The sequence below is a fragment of the Loxodonta africana genome, chromosome 2, assembly GCF_030014295.1.
Source record: "Loxodonta africana isolate mLoxAfr1 chromosome 2, mLoxAfr1.hap2, whole genome shotgun sequence".
NCBI classification, from domain to species: Eukaryota; Metazoa; Chordata; class Mammalia; order Proboscidea; family Elephantidae; genus Loxodonta; species Loxodonta africana.
This window is the reverse complement of record NC_087343.1, coordinates 83544975-83565827: the sequence shown is the minus strand read 5'-3', so window position 1 is coordinate 83565827 and position 20853 is coordinate 83544975. Positions and strand designations below refer to the sequence as shown.

The 20853-nt window shown below is 36.0% G+C and overlaps 1 protein-coding gene across 4 annotated transcripts in view; it reads left to right on the top strand.

Moving 5' to 3' along the window:
* The window catches only part of ARSB (arylsulfatase B), a 328139-nt gene that overhangs the window by 112523 nt on the left and 194763 nt on the right, over positions 1-20853 (top strand). For all 4 annotated transcript variants that reach the window (XM_064273497.1, XM_003408112.4, XM_064273491.1 and 1 more), the window contains exon 6: positions 20335-20405. In XM_064273497.1, the coding sequence (XP_064129567.1) occupies positions 20335-20405 (71 nt within the window). The remainder of the gene's footprint in view (positions 1-20334; positions 20406-20853) is intronic.

Here is a 20853-nt window from a genome sequence, read left to right as displayed (position 1 = left end):
GGGCAAGCCTCCTTCCAGTATCCGTGGCAGAACATTTGGTACCCACGCCTGTTGATAGAGAATCAGCTGGCCACATTGACGTTTGGAGCTTCTTTTCCAAAGGGGTAAAAACAAAGGGGGCAGCCAGATGTCACTTGACCTGTGTCCTGAGCTCTGGAACTTTTTTTCCAATCAGATATTTACTTGGAAAATAAACTTGTTCACCATTTTCAAGATGATGGTAGTTTTTAGAAATTTCAAAAGAGGCTCATGAAATAGGAATGCCAAAAATGGATGAAAAACAAAATTGGCTGCGCTGAGAGCACCAAAGCTTTCATCTAGCTGCATAGTTGCCAATTCCTCTTAGATTTGCTTCAAAATGTTAGAATATTTGAAGAAATATCAGCAATTCTGGAGTGGGTGACATTGTTTCCAGCAGAAGCTACTTCAACTGCTTCAGTTTTCTTCTGTTCCAAGCCACACACCATGCTTGTCATTTCCAGGGGATACAGCTTCTCCAGGATCTTTGCAGTTCTGTACATTTTTTCTGCTTTTCAGTATGATTGACAGTCTGTAGGTTGTTTCAAAACATTTCAACACGGTGAGTCTCATGCTTTCATTGACAAGAATCTTTCAATGTAACAGCATTATGGCTTTTGTATCTTTTAAGTTTGGTTGACAAAAGGAAAACCAAAGGATTCCTAGTTCATGTTTCTTTCCTTTGACTTATTTTATATTTAATTGGCTTCATATAGTAAAAGCAGACCCCATAATGATAATGGTTTTTTTTTTTTTTTTTTGGTCTCATCCTTGGAAAATTCTTCTAAATGTCATTACATGGCAATGGTAACTGAATATTATCTGACCACGTAAAATGTCTTAAAAACTTAATATGACATTATAAAGATTATTTTCCCTTATAGATTCAGTTTTAGGAAGGAAGTTGAAGGAAAAATAAATCACTTTTCACACCCCACTTTCATAGTTATTCTGAAGCCTAAATAAACATAATGGTCCGTGAGGCAAAGGTTAAAAACCTCTGGTCTAAAATGATTCTTTTCCAGATATTAACAAGACAACTCAGACTGGTTATTGAATCATATTTCCTTTTTCATTAAAACCTTGAGTTATGTGTTAAGTTCTTAGTAATACTTTGATGTGTATTGGTACCCTCTATCTTAGTCCACTGATTTATCTGTTCTTATTCAACACTTCACTGTTATTGTCTTTTTAGCGTATGTTTCAATAGCTGGTAGAAATAGTTATCAGCTTCTTCATCATATTTCCTTTGCAAAATTTTCTTGACAATTCCTACTCTTTTTTTTTAAATGAACTTCAGAATTATTTTGTTAAAAGAAATATTTCTTATAAATTGTATTAAATAAGTTTAAACCTATAAATTACTTTCAGAAGAATGGACACGTTCATTCCTCTCACTCAGAACATAGTGCTGTATTTCTCTTCATTTATTCAAGATTATATTTTAGTCTCAGTGAGATTTTATAGACTTTTGCAAGACCAATGACTTATTCATTGCAAATACCTTTTTTCAACAACATAAACGGCAACTATACACATGGACCTTGCCAGGTAGAATTCCCAGGAGTCAAATTGACTACAGCTGTGGAAAGAAACAATGGAAAATCTCAATATCATCAGTCAGAACAAGGCTAGGGGCTGACTGCAGAACCGACCATCAAATGCTGTTATGCAAGTTCAAGTTGAAGCAGAAAAAAATTTTAAAATGCCCATGAGAGCCAAAGTATGACATTGATCCCACCTGAATTTAGAGATCATCTCAAGAATAGATTTGACACATTGAACACGAATGACTGAAGACCAGTTGAGTTATGGAATGACATCAAGGACATCATACATGAAGAAAGCAAGAGGTCATTGAAAAGACAAGAAAGAAAGAAAAGACCAAGATGAATATCTGAAGAGACTCTGAAGCTTACTTTTAAATGCAGAATAGCTGAAGTGAAAGGAAAGAATGATAAAGAGAGCTGAACAGAATAGTTCAAAGGGTGGCTTGAGAAGACAAAGTATTATAATGGAATGTGCAAAGAGCTGGAGTTGAAAGATCGAAAGGAAAGAAAATGCTAAGCATTTCTCAAGCTGAAAGAACTGGAGAAAAAATTCAAGCCTTAAGTTGCAATATTGAAGGATTCTACAGAAAAAAAAATTAACTGCAGGAAGCATCAAAAGAAGATGGAAGGAATACACAGTCACTGTACCAAAAAGAATTGCTTGATGTTCAACTATTTCAGGAGGTAGCACATGATCAAGAACCAATGGTACTGAAGGAAGAAATCCAAACTGCACTGAAGGCATTGGCAAAAAACAAGGCTTCAGGAATTGACAGAATACCAATAGAGATGTTTCAACAAACAGATCCAGCACTGGAAGTGCTCAGTCATCTATGCCAAGAAATTTGGAAGAGAGTTACCTGGCCAACCGACTGGAAGAGATTTATGTATGTGCCCATTCCAAAGAAAGGTGATCCAACAGAATGTGGAAATTTTCTAACAATATCATTAATATCACACACAAGTAAAATTTTGCAGAAGATCATTCAAAAGTGATTGCAGTAGTACGTCAACAGGGAACTGCCAGAAATTAAAGCTGAATTCAGAAGAGGACGTGGAATCAGGGATGTCATTGCTGATGTCAGATGGATCTGGCTGAAAGTAGATAATACCAGAAAGCTATTTACCTGTGTTTTATTCACTATGCAAAGGCATTTGACTGTGTGGATCACAACAGATTATGGATAACATTTCAAAGAATGGGAATTCCAGAACACTTAATTGTGCTCATGAGGAGTCTGTACGTAGACTAAGAGGCAGTCATTTGAACAGAACAAGGGAATACTGAGTGGTTTTAAATCAGGAAAGGTATGCATCAGGGTTGAATCCTTTCACCATACTTCTTCAATCTGTATGCTGAGCAAATAATTTGAGAAGCTGCACTACATGAAGAACGTAACATCCTGATTGGTGGAAGACTCACTAACAACCTGTGTTATACAGATGATACAACCTTGCTTGCTGAAAGTGAAGAGGACTTGAAGCACTTACTGATGAAGATCAAAGACTACAGCTTCAGTATGGATTACACCTCAACACAAAGAAAATAAAATTTTCCACGACTGGACCAATAAGCAACATCATAATAAACAGAGAAAAGATTGAAGTTGTCAGTGATTTCATTTTACTTGGATCCACAGTCAACACCCATGGAAGCAACAGTCAGGAAATCAAATGATACATTACAATGCGCAAATCTGCTGCAAAAGACCTCTTTAAAGTGTTTTAAAAAAAAAAACAAGATGTCACTTTAAGGACTGACATGCTCCTGACCCAAGCCATGATGCTTTCAATCACCTCAAATGCATGCAAAAGCTGGACAGTGAATAAGGAAGACTGAAGAAGAATTGATGCCTTTGAATTATGGTGTTGTCAGAGAATATTGAATATACTGTAGACTGCCAGAAGAATGAACAAATCTGTCTTGGAAGAAGTACAGCCAGAATGCTCCTTAGAATCAAGGATGGAGAGACTTCGTCTCACATACTTTGGACATATTATCAGGAGGGACCAGGCCGTGGAGGAGGATATCATGCTTGGAAAAGTAGACAGTCAGTGAAACAGAGAAGACCTTAGATGAGATGAACTGACACAATGGCTGCAATAATGGGCTCAAACATAACAATGACTGTGAGAGTGGTGCAGGACTGGGCAATGTTTTGTTCTGTTGTACATAGTGTCACTATGAGATTGGACGGCACCTAACAATAACAGCAACAAAGATTTTGTATTCTTTGTAGATGAGAAATAACATGTTAGTGTTAGTCTTTACTTTTATATAGCTTTTCTATTCTTGAGTTCTGGATTTTAATTAATCTTTTGATTAGTCGATTAATATTTTTAAGTAATTTTTTCAGTAGAAGCACATAAATGGTAAGTTTTCTGAATCTTTGCATATGGAATAATATTTTTTATTTAACTTTCAAATAATTTTTTTATTGTGCTTTAAATGAAGGTTTATAGGACAAATTAATTTCCCATTAAACAATTAATACACGTATTGTTTTGTGACATTGGTTGCCAGCCACACGATGTGTCAACACTTAAGCACAAATAAGAATTTGATAAAGACATTTTGTCAAACTTTTTCTCCTCAAGATTCTGAAGAAATTGATTTATTGTTCTCTGGTAGTTACTGTCACAGCAAAGTATATCGGGCAAATGCAAACAAAAAAAGAAAGCAGGAGTTGCAATCTTGATATATGATTCTATCTTCAAAGGTAAAATTTATGCCAAAATTATTGGTTAGCACATGATGGGAATGGTGCAAATGGTGATTTCGTCTTTGACCTATGTATTTCGAAGTGTGTTGTTTAATATCTAGATAGTTTAGGTTTTCCTAGATATATTACTGATTTCTAGTTTAATTTTATTGTGGTCAGAAGACACGTTTTTTATTGTTATTGAATAATCCTTTTAAATTAAAGATTTATGGCTAAGAATAGAGTCTTTCTTGATGTCTATTCCATGTATACTGGAAAAGAACATGCGTTCTGCCCTTTTTAGGCGTAGTGTTAGGATATTCCTTGTGATACAACCTGGGAATGTTTTTATTTTAGTAGATGAGTTAAGCCCATTTGTATATATTTCTACGATTGTTATTTTTCTTCTTAGCTCTTTCAAATTGTTTGATATTTACATTTTCTTTTTTACCTTTTATTTATTTTTTAGTTCTTTTAATCTTTAGGAAGATTCATATTTTTATTCTAGTGTTCACCTTTATAAAATCTATGTAATTCCCTTGTGTTGTTGTTGTTAGGTGCCATTGAGTTGGTTCTGACTCATAGTCACCCTGTGTACAACAGAAGGAAACAGTGCCCTGTCCTGCACCATCCTTACAGTTATTATGCTTGAGCCATTGTTGCAGCCACTGTGTCAGTCAATGTCATTGAGGGTCTTCCTCTTTCTCACACACCCTCTACTTTACCAAACACAGTGTCCTTCTCCAGGGACTGGTCCCTCCTGATATCATGTCCAAAATATATGAAATGAAGCCCTGCCATCCTTGCATCTAAGGAGCATTCTGATTGTACTTCTTCCAAGACAGATCTGTTCGTTCTTCTGGCAGTCCATGGTATATTCAATATTCTTTGCCAATGCCATAATTTAAAGGCACCAAATTCTTATTTGACCTTCCTTATTTATTCATTGTCCAGCTGTCACATGCATATGAGGTGATTGGCTTGGTTCAGGTGTACCTTAGTTCTTAAAGTGACGTCTTTGCTTTATGACATTTTAAAGAAGTCTTTTGCAGCAGATTTGTCCAATGCAATGTGTTGTTTGATTTCTTGACTGCTACTTCCGTGAATATTGATTGTGGATCCAAGTAAAATGAAATCCTTGACAACTTCAGCCTTTTCTCTGTTTATCATGATGTTGCTTATTGGTCCAAAGGCTGTGGACTTTAATCTTCATCAGTAAGTTCTTCAGGTCCTCTTCACTTTCAGCAAGAAAGGTTGTGTCATATGCATATCACTGCATGTTGTTAATGAGTCTTCCTCCAATCCTGATGCTGCATTCTTCATATGGTATTGAATAAGTATGGTGAAAGGATACAACCCTGACACATCTTTCTTGACTTTAAACCACACACTATCCCCTGTTCTGTTGAAATGACTGCCTTTTGGTCTGAGTACAGTTTCCTCATGAGCACAATTAAGTGTTCTGGAATTCCCATTCTTTGAAATGTTATCTATAATTTGTTGTGATCCACACAGTCAAATGCATTTGCATAGTGAATAAAACATGGGTAAATAGCTTTCTGGTATTCTCTACTTTCAGCCAGGATCCATGTGAACATCAGCAATGATATCCCTTGTTGCACGTCCTCTTCTGAATTCAGCTTTAATTTCTGGCAGTTCCCTGTTGATATACTGCTGCAATCACTTTTGAATGATCTTCTGCAAAATTTTACTTGTGTGTGATATTAATGATATTGTTAGAAAATTTCCACATTCTGTTGGATCACCTTTCTTTGGAATGGATGCAAATATGGATCTCTTCCAGTTAGCCAGGTAGCTGCCTTCCACATTTCTTGGCATATGTGAGTGAGCACCTCAGTGCCACATCCGTTTGCCGAAACATCTCAATTGGTATCCCATCAATTCCTGGGGCCATGTTTTTCCCCATTGCCTTCAGTGCAGCTTGGACGTTTCCATACCATTTTTCCCCATTGCCTTCAGTGCAGCTTGGATGCTTCCATCAGTACCATCAGTTTTTGATCATATGCTACCTCCTGAAATGGTTGAACATTGACCAATTCTTTTTGGTATAGTGACTCTATATATTCCTTCCATCTTCTTTTGATACTTCCTGCGTTGTTTAATATTTTCCCTGTAGATTCCTTCAGAATTGCAACTCGAGACTTGAAATTTTTCTTCAGTTCCTTCAGCTTGAGAAACGCCGAGCATATTCTTCCCTTTTGGTTTTCCATCTCCAGGTCTTTGCACATGTCATCATAATACTTTGTCTTCTCGACCCGCCCTTTGAAATCATCTGTTCAGCTATTTAGCTTCATCATTTTTTCTTTTTGCTTTAGCTACTCGACATTCTAGAGCAAGCTTCAGAGTCTCTTCTGACATCCATTTAGGTCTTTCTTTCTCTCCTGTCTTTTTAACAACCTATTGGTTTCTTCATGTGTGAAGACAACTCGTCTGGTCTTCAGTCATTAGTGTTCAACGCGTCAAATCTATTGTTGAAATGGTTTCTAAATCCGTTGGGATCAAGGCCATACTGTGGCTCTTGTGAACCTGTCCTAATTGTCTTCAACTTTAACTTGAACTTGCATGAGAGCAATTGATGGTGTGTCCCACAGTTGGCCCCTGGCCATATTCTGAGTGATGATATTGAATAATCCCTTATGAATAATTCCTTTAGTCCCTTTTATTTACTTAGGTTTCTACTATTTCATATGTCAGCTTTAAGTGACATTTTGACTCCCACTTATTACCTATATGGGTGTCAACTAGTTTATTCAACTTAATCTTCTCTCCCTTCTCTTCACATTTTTTTTGTTTTTAGCTGTGTTATTTCTACTTAGAGCATATAACATTTACTACTGTTCTTCTACTTTTAGCCACACTTTTCTTTTAGGTTTATACCTACAGTAATATACTCAAAGCTAACCACCTGTTTCCCAAGTTTTCCCAATGATCTGTTAATTGGAGAAATTCTTTATTTAATAGATTTCTTAGGATTTTTTAGATTTTTACACGTTTATGAAAACTTTGACTATAACCGTGATAATTGAAAGACAGCTTAGCTTAATAAATCCTTGTTTCATTCTTTATTTCCTTGAGTTTTGAAAATATTTTCTACTTTTTTCTTGTTTTATGTTACTGTTAACAAATATAATGCCAACCTGATTTTATTTTCTTTGCAAATTACTTGGCCCTTTTGCATGGAGGCCCAGAACATCTTTTTTATTATCATCATCATTATTATTAAAGTTTTTAGAATTTTAGTAGACTTGTCTCAAAGGTGACAATGCTGGGTCAGTTTTCACAGATGCACAAGTGGGTTCTTTCAGTGTATAAATTCAGGCCTTCTTTTATTTCAGAAAAGTTTTAATTGAATTATAGTTTTAAGTATTAGTTATGTTCCATTGTTTTTTTCTTCTGCAGAGAATCCAATTATGTGTTTTATTGAATCTTTACATATATTTTACATATGTCCCTTTCTTTACACTCTTAGCTCTATTTTTAAATTTTAAATTCATTTTTTTCTCTTTTATTTCTATTCTCTATATGCTTTCATTTACTTTCAGTCATATATAATGTACCCTTGTTTCTGAGATTTTGTTTTTTTGTTTAGTTTCTTTCCTGAGTTGATGAGCTCTTGTTTCACAGCTTTCTGCTTGTGCATTTCTATTCTGAGTTTTTAAATTTCTGATTCATAGTGTTTTTTATACTGTCAATTGTTGATGTAATTATATTTAATTCGGGTTGAAATATTGTGTAACAGTTTTCCTCTGCTTTGTGGCTTTTTTTTTTTTTTTTCCATAGTAGGGGAATGTTTTCATTTGCCAGAAGTTTTGAATTCTCATTTTCTATTTTTTAACATCTCTCTGGTAATTTTGTATAGATGTTGTGTTCCTTTGGTTGTTATTGTTCATGTTTATGTATATTGGCTTTTCCTTGACCTGCAATAGCAGGGGATCTGTGGGGGTTGAATTTGTGTAATTTAATTTATTTCTCAGTTCAAGAGCACCTTCTTCCATTGCTGCAGTGAAATGGAATTTCTTTAAGAAGTGCTACCTCTTCTTTCTAGTGTGCCATCTTACAGTTCTGTGATACTGTGTTGTTTCGGTAGGACCCTGATCTTCACCTACCTCCTTCTTGCCCTTTTCCATTAACCTTCCAAGAGACAGCTGTTCTTCAATCACTCTTCTCTCGGAATTGGTGCCTGCCTAGGACTGCCATGCTCATCCTCCACACTTTCCAAGCCCCTTTCAATTGCCTGTCTTCAGTGCTCTGATTCGGCAAGTATCAGTCCTGTATAACAGCATTTTGTCACTCAGGGTGAGGTTCTCCCTTTCTGGGGGTGGACCTTAGCAGATATGATCTGAGTCCCTTCCCCTCTCATACTCCCTCACCCTCTTCTGCATAATTTCATCCTGACTCTGGGCCAGTGTGAACACCACCACTGACAGATCTGGCCTCAGATGCTTATCTCCTCACTTGCCTCCAGGGTTGAAATATGCTGTGCCTCCTACTTATGTGGTAGGCTTAGGCTTTGGATGATTCTACTTTCTTTCCTTATCAATCTATGTATTTTTTAAAGAGAATGTATGAAGAAGTTTAAATTTAGATGGCCAACATTATTCTAGGGAACCCTGGTAATTCACACATTCTTAGGCTCTTGCTCCACTTTAAGAAAAATAGCCCTAGGCATTGTAGTTGAAGGATTTTAGGTGTGGTTTATCAAATAAAAACGTTAGAGCTCTAGCCAGTGGCACTGCACCTAGTGACTGGCAAGTGACTATATATATGTTTTTAAGTTAAAACAAAATATCTGAGGTATAATGTCTTATCTTTGATTCTCTACCAAGTTTTTTGATAAAAGAGCTTCTACCGGCACAGTTAAACACTCAACTACTAACTGAAAAGTTGATGGTTCAAACCCACCCAGAGGCACTTTGAAAGAATGGCCTGGAGATCTGCTTCTAAAATGTATAGCCTTGAAAACTCTCTGGAGCACAGTTCTACTCTGACAGGCATGGAGTCGCCACAAGTCAGAATCAACCTGAGGGCAACTATTTTTTTGTTTTGTTTTTATCCTATACCCATGTCGTGTAGTGTTCTAAGGGTTATTTCCAAATTCTTTGTCAGGTAGCTTCACATTCTAAAAAAAAAAAAAAAAAATTTTTTTCACATTCTAGGAGGCTACATATTATACCTTGTTTCTTCTATTTCCTCCCATGTTAGGAGGCTACATATTATACCTTGTTTCTTCTATTTCTTCCCATGTTAGTTTATACTGTTTTGCTGCCTGGGTGGACTTAGAGAGGGAGGGGCCTGCGGTTGGGAGAGGAAAGGCACGACTGGCTAGACAGTTAATCAGAGATCATCGCCATTTTGTGCTTAGTGTATCCAGAATCCTGTAGACAGAGTGAATCCATCTTTTTTCTACTTTTCTTTGGGATAAGGTTTTGATTCTTGTTATAGAATCCAGGAATACGTTGTTAATCTCTTCAGCATTGAAGTTAGCGAAAATTCCCTTGGGACTTTGGCATCTGGCCTTCTCTCTAGTTTCCAGCACTGTTGCCAGTTTTCATCTTTTTGTAATTCTTCATGGGTATTATAACGGAAATTGGAAGAAAGTCATATTAGGCCCTGTTGGTTTGCCTCAGTACTAACTCAGAAGTCTTACCAATTATTTTTCAGTAATGAATAGCAAAAAATTATATTAAGGGTGTGAGTCAGTGATTTTTTTAAATAATATTGATAATTTCTTGAGTAGCCTATTTTAAAAACTTAATAAAATTGACTCCTTAAAAATGTACATAAAAAAACTCTTTCCATTTATAACTCTATGTCAAATGAATTCAACTTACATATTTCCTCATCAAACTTAGTCAAAATTGTATAATTTCCATACCTAAACTTTTTATTCATGGTTATGTCTGCGTGCTAGAATGGCTTTTCAAGGAGTATGGGATTTATGTAAACTCAGTATCACCCACACCCACATAACAAAGAAATTAAGTCCTGCAAGGAATTCTATTAGTATGGTGGTTACAAAATGTACACTCTTTGGTTAGATCTGGTTCAAACCCTGTCTTCTCCATTTATTATTTGTGTGATCTTGGGCAAGTTACTTAACGTCTCTAAGCATCAATTTCATATTGTGTAATATGTGACATTAGTAGTACCTGCCCCATAGCCATTTATGGAAGAATGTGTATAAACCAGTTAACTATAGTGCCTGGAACATAGTGAGAACTCAGTCTCTGGGAGTAAGATGATAACAATGATGAAGCTTACAAATGAAGATGCTTTTAATCAGTGACTGTGTTTTGTTTGTTTTTAAGGTTCTTCTCAGAAAATATTGCCATTGCTATGTCCAAAAATTTGATACTACATCCTTGGGTGTGTCTTTTTTATGACAGATCGTCAACAGCTAGTGGTAAAAGAAGTATGGAATGTCATAGCATTTCATTTATTTATGGGAAATGTTTTACTGCCCCACCCTTCAACTAGTTGGAAAATGAAAGTCAAAAATTGGAAACTATTTATAAATGGACAATGCTGTGATCTCAGTGTCTGAAACTGTAGACTTTTAGAAAATATTTATAGCATATTAGAAACTAGTCAGTGATTAGTGTCTCTTTGCCTCTTTTTTTTTTTTAAACCAATCCAGAAAATACGAAATTTGAGGTAAATTAAAACTGAATACTGAAATTTCACCAGAGACAATTAACTATATAAGCCTTAAAGAGAAGAGGATGGAGAACAATGATAACTCTTTTGATATAGATACGTTTCCAGTTAATGGAGATATTTGTTAATAGAACCTAAGAAATAAGCTAAATGAATGGAAACTTAACACGTGCAAGGAGACACTGAGGCCATGTCTACATTTTACTAAGGAGGCACTTTAGCATATGGTTAGAAGTAGGGATTCAGAGTCAGTCTGCCTGAGTTTCAAACCTGATTCCAACTCCTGCTCAATCCCATGCTCTCATTAGTTACTTAACTACTCTGTGCCGCAATCACTGAGTGTTGGCTAAATGAGATGATACTGGTAAACATTTAAAATGGCATGGGACACATATGAAATGCTCAATAAATGCTAGCTGCTGTTATTCAATCTAGCCTGGCCAAAGCGAGCAAACAAACAATAACCAAAATTAACTCCAGTTTGGTGTGTTATGGACATAGATGAAACATTCATATTTCACTTGTTTAGAGGTAGATTTCTGTCATTAGGTAGACAATGGTGAACAAAAATCACTTAGTTCTTTTACTTTACATAATCCTTTACGTACTTACTGCCATAAATATGAATGTATAATGGGTGTGTGATGCAGTGTGCATAGGATCCTTGAGGGGGCCCATCAGTACCTACCTTACAGAAGCTAATTAGAGAGCTCTGCTTTGTTCATATCAGCCAGCAGTCATACATTTCCATAATAAAAACACTCATTGCCTTGATTCACTTAAAACTAGAGCATTTCATGAACTTGTATGAAAATGAAGTCATTTCCCATGACTTATTCAAAGATTTAAATTTCACAAATGGAATTCACAGTTCAGTGAAGAAGGTAGTGTTGCTTATACAGCTCAAATATACCATATGTCTACACAAAAAAATTAAGGAAAATTCCTAGATAACAAAGAGCAACATATCTTTTGTGTATACAATTCCATAATGAGTAGACTGCATAAATAAGCCATATTTGACGCTTACAGTTTCTAAAAAGAAGTTCTAAGAAGGAAGAGAACATCCTGTCTTAGAAATTAAAGTTATAGCAACCACAGTGTGATCCATAAAGAGAACTTTGCTAGCAAGAAGAATGGCTAGGAATATGAATGTTCCGTTGTTTCTACATATTATTTTTGTATCTGTGTCTCAGGTAATAGTCTTGTGTCTGTGTTTATACCCTTTCCATGTCTGCAGAGTCAGAAATACACATTTTGTGATAAAAGGGCTTCCACAGCTCTGGAAGGTGGGTACTTTTATCCACAGTCCACTGAGGAAAAATAAGGCCGTAGTTTGTGGAGGTGAGATGTAAACCTTCAAAGTCAATGCTTTTAAAGACAATGTTGTACCGCGTAAGAGAGAGTGAGCCCTGCAAAACTGTCAGAAGGAAGATCATAAGCTATTGAAGAAATTGACATTGCCACTTTCTAGTGCTGTTGATTGATTGCATGGAGATGAAACTTTGGAACAGTATAATGTGAAAAATACTACACTATTTGCGGTATTACTTATAAACGAATGGATAAATATATATGTATACATATAGACAACATATAGAAGACAGAAGCTAACACATAGTGTAATATAGCAATAATCAGTCCTGTAACCAATCCTAAAACTATAAAACATAGGAGTAAATCTTTATGACTTTGAATTAGACAATAATTTCTTAGATACAAACCAAAAGCACAAGTGACAAAAGAAAAACTAGGTAAATTGGACTACACCAAAATTAAAAAACTTGTGCTACAAAGGATACCATCAAGAAAGTGAAAAGACAACCCAAAGAATGGGAGGAAATATCTTTTAACCATATATATGATAAGGGACTTGCATTCAGAATATATAAAGAGCCTTTGCAATTCAATAATAAAAAGACAACGCAATTTAAAAATGGACAAAGGGTTTGAATAGAAATTTCTCCAAATAAGGTATACAAATGGTCAACACACACATGAAAAGGTGCTCAACATCATTAGTCATTAAAAAAAAAAAAGGGAACTGCAAATCAAAACCACAGTAAGATACCACTTCACACCTACTAGGATGGCTAGAAAAAAAATGACAAGTGTCGATTAGGGTGTGGAGAAATCAGAACCGTCATACATTGCTGATGGGAGTGTAATGTGATGCAGCTGCCTTGGAAAGCAGTTCGACAGGTCCTCAAAAGGATGTACATAGAGTTATCATAAGACCTGGTATATACACCAGGTATATACCCAACAGAAATGAAAACAAACGCTGTCACAAAAACTTGTACATGAATGCTCATAGTAGCATTATTATATTGAAAAATAGAAAAAATCCAAATGTTCATCGACAGATTAATGGATAAGCAAAATGTGGTATATCCATACAGTGGAATATTATTTGGCCATGAAAAGAATGTAGTACTGATACATACTACAACATGATGAACCTCGAAAACGTTATGCTAAATGACAAGCCATTCACAAAAGGCCGCATATTATATGATTCCATTTAAATGAAATATTCACAGTAAGCAAATCATAGAGACAGAAAGTAAATTAGGTTTCCTAGAACTCAAGGGCAGGAAGGGATGGAATAGGGAATGACTGCTAATGGGTAAAGGATTTCTTGTTGTTAGGTGCCATCAACAAAAAACCCCTTCAGGGTTTCTTTTAGAGTGGATAAAAATGTTCCAAAATTAAACTCTGGTGATGGTTGTGCAATTCTGTGAATATACTAAAAAAGATGAAGTTGCATACTTTAAATAGGTGAATTGTAGGGTTTGTAAATTATATCTCAAAAAAACTGTTAGCCCAGACTAAATCCCAGACCAACTATATCTCTTTCAACGGTGGAGGCCAAGAAGCATCAGTATTTTTTAAAAGATCTCAGGGTGATTCTAATGTGCAGCCAAGTTTGAGAATCACCAATGTAAAAAGCTGCTGGAAGAGGTTTGATGGTAAAGATAAAGATTAGATGCTTGATAACGCAAATTTATAAATTTATTTTTTTAACATAGGGCTAAGATAACATAAAAAAAAACATAGGAAGAACATAATGTACAGAAGAAAGTGGAGGTTTTTGATGACAATAAACTTCCAAGCGGGTAGGGAAGGGATGGGCGTAAGACAACAGCGGGGTGAGGCTGGCCCAAAAAAGACACAGGGCCGGGCGTTGTGGGGGACGAGGAGGGAGAGAAGACCTAGCATTTTCCCTCCAGATAGAAGAGCGAGATCTTTCATGTGATTATTAGAGACTACACAAATTTAAGTGGCCAAGGATTTGTGAGTTCTTAGGAAAAGAGTTTTAAAGTACACTGAATATATATGTACACTTACTGAACTTCTCTTTCTTTTAATATATAAAGGAGAATGTTAATTTATTTATACAATGTTGGGTGTTCCTTCCCAGGAACTAGAGTATCCATGTACGGTTTCTAAGTTCTGGGGAAATTGAATTCCTATGTAAACAGTGGAACCTGAGCACAGTCAGGTCCATGTTCTTCGTGGGCATGTCATTCAGGCCTAAAGGACTAGCCCTCCCCAACAACAAGCCACACCTCTGCAGTGACCAAGGTCTCTCTGCCGTTTATTGGTCTTTTCAAAATTATAACTATATACTGTTTCCTAGGCAAAATTATGGGACTCATATGGTTGGTCTTTGAGTTTTCTCAGCTTATCTCCCACCAGCCCCATTCTCCCTACCATGTTTTCCTCCAGGTGACTTGAGTCCACCTTCCCTGTTCCACCATCAACGTACTGCACCCTTGTCTCCAGTGAAGTTAACCTTGCCCATAAGGTTTCTGTGTCTTCATCAATTGATGTGTATGTATGTATGTGTGTATATAATTGTTTTAGTTAATTTGTGCTAATAATTTAATATGTGATGATTAACAGAATCATCTTCTCTCCTTACCTTCTATCTCCCCTTTCCTTCTCATTACTTTCTCCTACCCTCTCCTCCACCTCTGACCTCTCTCCTCCCCTCTCTCCCAGGCATTGAGACCCTGCAGCCTTAACGTAAACTAAACTAACGGACTTCAGCAGTGGGACATGAGAACCTAGTGATCCTAAACTCATGCCTGTTTTTTCTACCTTTCAGGACACCTACTCTTTGCTTATGGTCTATCTTGTTATCTGACATTTTGTGTTCACAACAATAGTAAAAAAATCTACTCTCCAACTATTTTGAGCATTAATGATGTACATCTGGCAGTAACAAATGCCGAGGCGTGAGGCAAGAGTAACATTGGCTGTGACGGTTAAGGTTATGTGTCAACTTGGCTGGGCCATGATTCTCAGTGGTTTGGCAGTTATGTAAGGATGTAATTTGGCAGTTTTGTAATGACATAGTCATCCTCCATTTTGTGGTCTGATGTGGTCATCCTTCATTTTTGCATAATGCCAATTTTCACATAACAACCTGGTCTTTGGAACCTAACCATGTTGATAAGTGAGCAGTAGGTGTAGAGGCAGTTCTGTTCTTAAGCATACAGGGAAATTTCCATGCTCCTGAAGTGAAAATTACATGATCAATTATTGTGATAGTTTATAAGTAGGTAGAATATAGTTAATTTTTTAATTGACTATTGCATTCAAATATTACCATACATTGTAATTATGGATAGTTTTCCTGTCTTTAAAGTCCTAGAACTCTGTGGAATATCTGCGTTTTCTTCCTGTTATACTTTTAAATGTGCTTGTGGGAGTTCAGGAATTTCTACAAATTATGTTTATACTTCTTTAAGGTTCCACTTTAAAAGTAATTAATTCTTTTTTTCGATTATAATAGTAATACATGCTAGTTATATAAAGCACTGTAGAAAGTAAAAGCCCTCTACAGTGTCACTTACCCATCCCCCACCCTAGTTACTAGTTTGTTGCATGTTTCCATGTTTCCATTGTTACCATTTCCCTTCCCATGTATAGTCACCTTTTAAAAAAATCTACCTGAAGATATTTCTAAAATCTATCATTTCCTAAAGGACTAGCAGCAAGGAATTGCTATATGCCCTTGTATAGGAATTTTAACAACCTTTTATATTTTGAATTTCTATGCTTGGGGTAACTCAAGATTTATGATATTTTATTCAGTTCTCATAAATAGACATTTGGTTTTCTTCTTTTGTTGAATAACTTGGAGCCACTAAGGATGTTTGGACCATCATTTTAATCACTTGCCACATATTGTGTTTTCTTGGCTTATTATCTCTAATCATGTCCTTATCAAAATACTCTGATTAGTACATTTTAAAAAGCAACTTCACAACATACTTGACTTAAGAGAGCTCCCTCCCCTTTCCTACTTGCATCATGATGATTCTGCCTGTGGGGATTTTTCCAAACAAATAATTAGTTACAGGAATTATCCGCAACCTTTGCTGTTCAAAATGTCATCTTATCTTACTGTTTCCTTATTTTGAAATACATGCGGCTCGCTCTTCTGAGTAATGAAGAAATGAAATAAATGTATAATATACAGATAAACTCTCTCTAAAGTTATCAGAAAAATATCCTTTATTTAATTGTGCCTAGTATTTTTAGTATTTTAGGGTTTTAAGAGTATTCTAGTGAACTCTGCTATTAAAGATATATGTAAAAAAAAATTGTCCTTGAAAGTTTTAGGTTTTTTCTCCTTTCTTTCTTTTGAATTGAATGAGTTTTGTTTTATTTTTTCTGTAGTCCAGAAAAATTCTAATTTTTAAGTAGTCACCCTAAAAAATTAACATGTAAATGTTACTTAGTTAAATCTAATGAACGGCCTTGCCCTATTCTGAACAATACAAAGACTTCAAAATGCTTTCATCCTTATTTTCCCCTCCAACTTATTTGTCACTGTTATCCAAGATTTTAATTCTTTGTGCTTATTTTTAACCCTACAAATTAGACATCATTATAATCATTCTGTAAGTGGTTTCTTTTTTCTAACGTTTACCATTTTCTCTGCTTATCATCCCCACTTGCCTCTCAGAAGTTCTGGAATCATTTTCATTCTTCCTGAAGTGCAGTCTTTAGAATTTTTTTAACGAGGTTGTTTGTAGTAAGTGCCCTCATTTTTTTGTTTATTTGTTTGAAAATTTTATTCATCTTTATTTTACCTTTGCTCTTCAAAGTCCTTGTTTTTGCTAGATATAAAATTCTAAAATGAAAATACTTTTTCCCAGCACATTAAAGCTATGACTCTTCTGTCCTCTAACGTCTATTATTGTTACTGAGAAACCAGCTGTCAATCTTTGTTCTTTGTAGCTGCTCTGCATTTACGATCTGGATCTTTTTAATATTTTCTCTTTGCCTTTGATGTTCTGCAGCTTTCTTACACTATGTAGAAGTATGGACTTTTTTTTTCTATTTAGAGTTTGCTTGATCTGAGAATCTGAGGACTGACATCTCTCAACAGTTTTTGGAAAATTCTTAGTCATTAACTCTTTTAATACTGACTTTTCACCCTTTTTTTTTTTTTCACCCATTCTTTCTATTTTCTCCATCTGGAAATCTAATTAAATATATATTAGGTCTCACTCTGTCCCCCATGTCTCTTCTCATATTTTTTTCAGCTCTTTGATTCTCTCTGCTCCTTGCTGTGTAATTTCTTCAGGTCCATCTTCCAATTCACTAAACTGTCATTCTGCCATTTCTAACCTGCTATTTAACTTGTTCGTTGAGCTTCTAATTTCAGTTATATAATTTTTTGTATCTAAAAGTTCTATTTGATTGTTTTTCAAATCTTCCTGGACAATTTTGATCAGGTTTTTTTCTTTCATTACATATTTTTAATATTCTCTTTATTACTTTGGCTATATTAAATATATTTATTATATATTCTGTATCTGATAAACCCACCTGAAAGCATATCTTCTTTAATGGTCTGGTTGTTTCTGCTGATTCTCACTCATGGTGGTTTGTTTTCTCCTGCCTTCAGTGACTTTTTATTATGAATTCACATTCTTTGGATTTTATCTATGGCAGCGGTTCCCAACTGAGGCATTTTCCCCCAGGGGACATTAGCAGTATCCGGAGGCATTTTTGGTTGTCACAACTAGGGAAGTAATACTAGCATCTAGTAGGTAGAGTCCAGAGATGTTGCTAAATGCCCTGCAATGCACAGAATAGTCACCCGCAACAAAGAATTATCTGGCTGAAAATGTCAATAGTGCAATTGGAATTCTTCCAGTCTATATTTAAAGTTTATTACTCCCAAGATGATATGCGTTTGCTTCTAATAACCTGGGATTACTATAAACTAAATATTCGTGTTACGGATTTTTAGGTCACAAACGTAGTATGAATTTAGGCCTCAAACCCAGACAAATATGGGCTTGTGGTTAGGAATTCTCAGAGCAGCTTTTTTTTCTCCTTTGCACTTCAACCAAGAGCTAAGACCAGAAGAGGTTTGTATAACCACTATCATTCTTGTGAACTCTGGGAGTTTCAGCTTTGTATGGGAAGTCTTTGATCTGATTCTTTACCCCAGAGCACCTCCTCCCCCCAACCCCCCCCAACCCCCCCGCCAGAAGTAGGCTTTGCTCCTTGTCCCTGTTTGCTGCTAATTAAAACTTTGCTCTGGGTCATCAGTGATGCCCAGATACCTTAAGGCAAATGTCAGTTCCAGTGCCTACTTACCCTACAGATTTGACCTTTCTTTCTTGACAACTCAGCATGTTTTATGCAAAATAGTTAAGTGTGCTATATTGGGAGAGGTTTCTCTGAATGGCTCTGTGCTGGACTCAGAAGTCAACCTTTTCGTCTTCCTTCTTCTGTATGTTGCAGTAGTTTTCATGTTTCTAGGTATTACTTCCCATCAGAGGACCACAGCCATATGGGCTCTCTACTTTTATTCTTTCCTAACCCTAATTTCTAGCATTTGGGACTGGTTGACAGTCTCCAGCATACGCATGTAGCTAAGTGGCCTCAGAAATAAAATGAAAAGAGCACTGGGAGATAAGAACCTTCCCCCCATGCTGCCCCTGCTGTACCCAAGACTAGAGGCATCCTGAGTATTTCCTTCTAATCTGTATAGGTAGTAAGTGTTATGGAGTAGAGAGGGACAGGGAAACCTTACAGGATTCTAAAGTTAAATGTATTCAATTTAAAGGACTTGTATTTCTTTTGAGAGTGTAACCATCCTACTTTTTCCTGTTCAATTACTTTTTTTAAGAAATAGTAATGATGATAGTTGAAGTTTTTTTGGTTTGTTTATTTTTTCAAATTTTACTTATTCATTCATTTATTTTTGTTTTAACGTTTTCTTACTTGGTAAAGTAATATCAATATCAATCCAGATTTTTTTGAAACTTAACTGGTCCCTGAAATCCCCCAGTCCCCAACAACACACATGAAGTAGAGAAAGCAGGTAGGAAAGTGAGTTACTGCTGTGATGTTTTAGAACAGAAATCAGACAGGTGAACATTGGGTCACCTGAAAGCATGTCCTGTTGGTTACATCAAGAGCTTTATTGGTCATTCATATGTTTTCAAATCCTATGGTGTTAACAATACTGTGCAACATTTGCTACTAGACAGTAGTGAGTTATCAAGTAATCCTCAGTACCCTCCCAGTGATTGAAATTATATTAAACAACTTCTTCCATAAGACTAAGCCTTAAGCAAAATTACCTGGGTATTTCCTGCACTCCTCACATGTATCTGGTGGCATTTATGCTTCCAACTTTTTAAGAACATGATTCTAAGAGTCACACACCCAGTATTCTGCCAATAAGTCACTATATATCTTCCTCATTTATAACACCAGGAAGTTGGGCTAAGTAATCTCCAAGTTTCTTTTTAGAAAAAATGTAGATTGTAATTGTAATTACATGTACATTTAAAAAAAAATCTTAAAGAGATCTAGGTATTTCATATGTATTTATATTAAACCTACGTTCCATGTTACAAAATTGAATGCAAAAGATATTAATTTTCCTAATGCAGGCTAATGTTTAAAAGGCATATTGCATCTGTAATATTGGTGCCACCATTTCTGGCAGATACTCTTTCCTCATTTGCTTGTGTATATTCAGTATGAAGCTAGCTGTCTACACAGGATGACTTGAGTTCTTATTTCTCTGGTGTAAAGAATGGCCATATTTAAATACAGCACATTGTTTATTGCAAAGGGTCACAGGACTTATATTTTTAAAACCACCGTAGGCTTGATGCTGAGGCTCTTATATAAATGTTTAGTCATCGTTAGAATGTAGACAAATTATGACTACTTGCGGGTGCACCAACCAGAGATTTTGGAGACCTCTGAGTTCATGACAAAGTTGTTAACTGGTAGGTTTGTTATTTTCTACAAGTGGAAGGAAAGGAAGTATTAAAATAACTTTTACCATTTGAGAGAGGAAATTAATGTTTCCTAAAAAATTCTTTTTCTAGTGAAGGAAGCCCATCCCCCAGAGTGGAGCTGCTGCATAACATCGACCCGAACTTTGTAGATATATCACCATGTGAGTACCTAGTTCGTTGCTCCTTAATCGCTTTGGCTCACAAAGATACCTAGTGTTTCTCTGTCCTAGCTTTCTCTTTCATCACTTGAGTTGACAAACCCAAACAGTTCTCCCTCACATAGTCCCACTAATCTCATTGTGGCTTCAGTGCCACTGAGGCAACGTGCTGTGAAAGGAGTACCAGGTGATGAATCAGGAGAGATGAGCTCTATTCTTAGCTCTACCACTTCTTAGCTCTGTGACCTTTAAGCCATTTTACCCTCTGCACCTCAGTTTCTTTCTCTGTAAGGGAGGGAGAAACCATAGGATCTCTGAGTCTTCTCATGTGGTTGTCCTGTTCTTACCGAAGAGCTCCACAGCCCTCTTGCAGAAAACTCATGGTCAAATAAGCCAGGGTCAAGTTCTAGAGTGGTGTGAGCCATCCTTTGATTGGGCTGGCCTGGTCTAC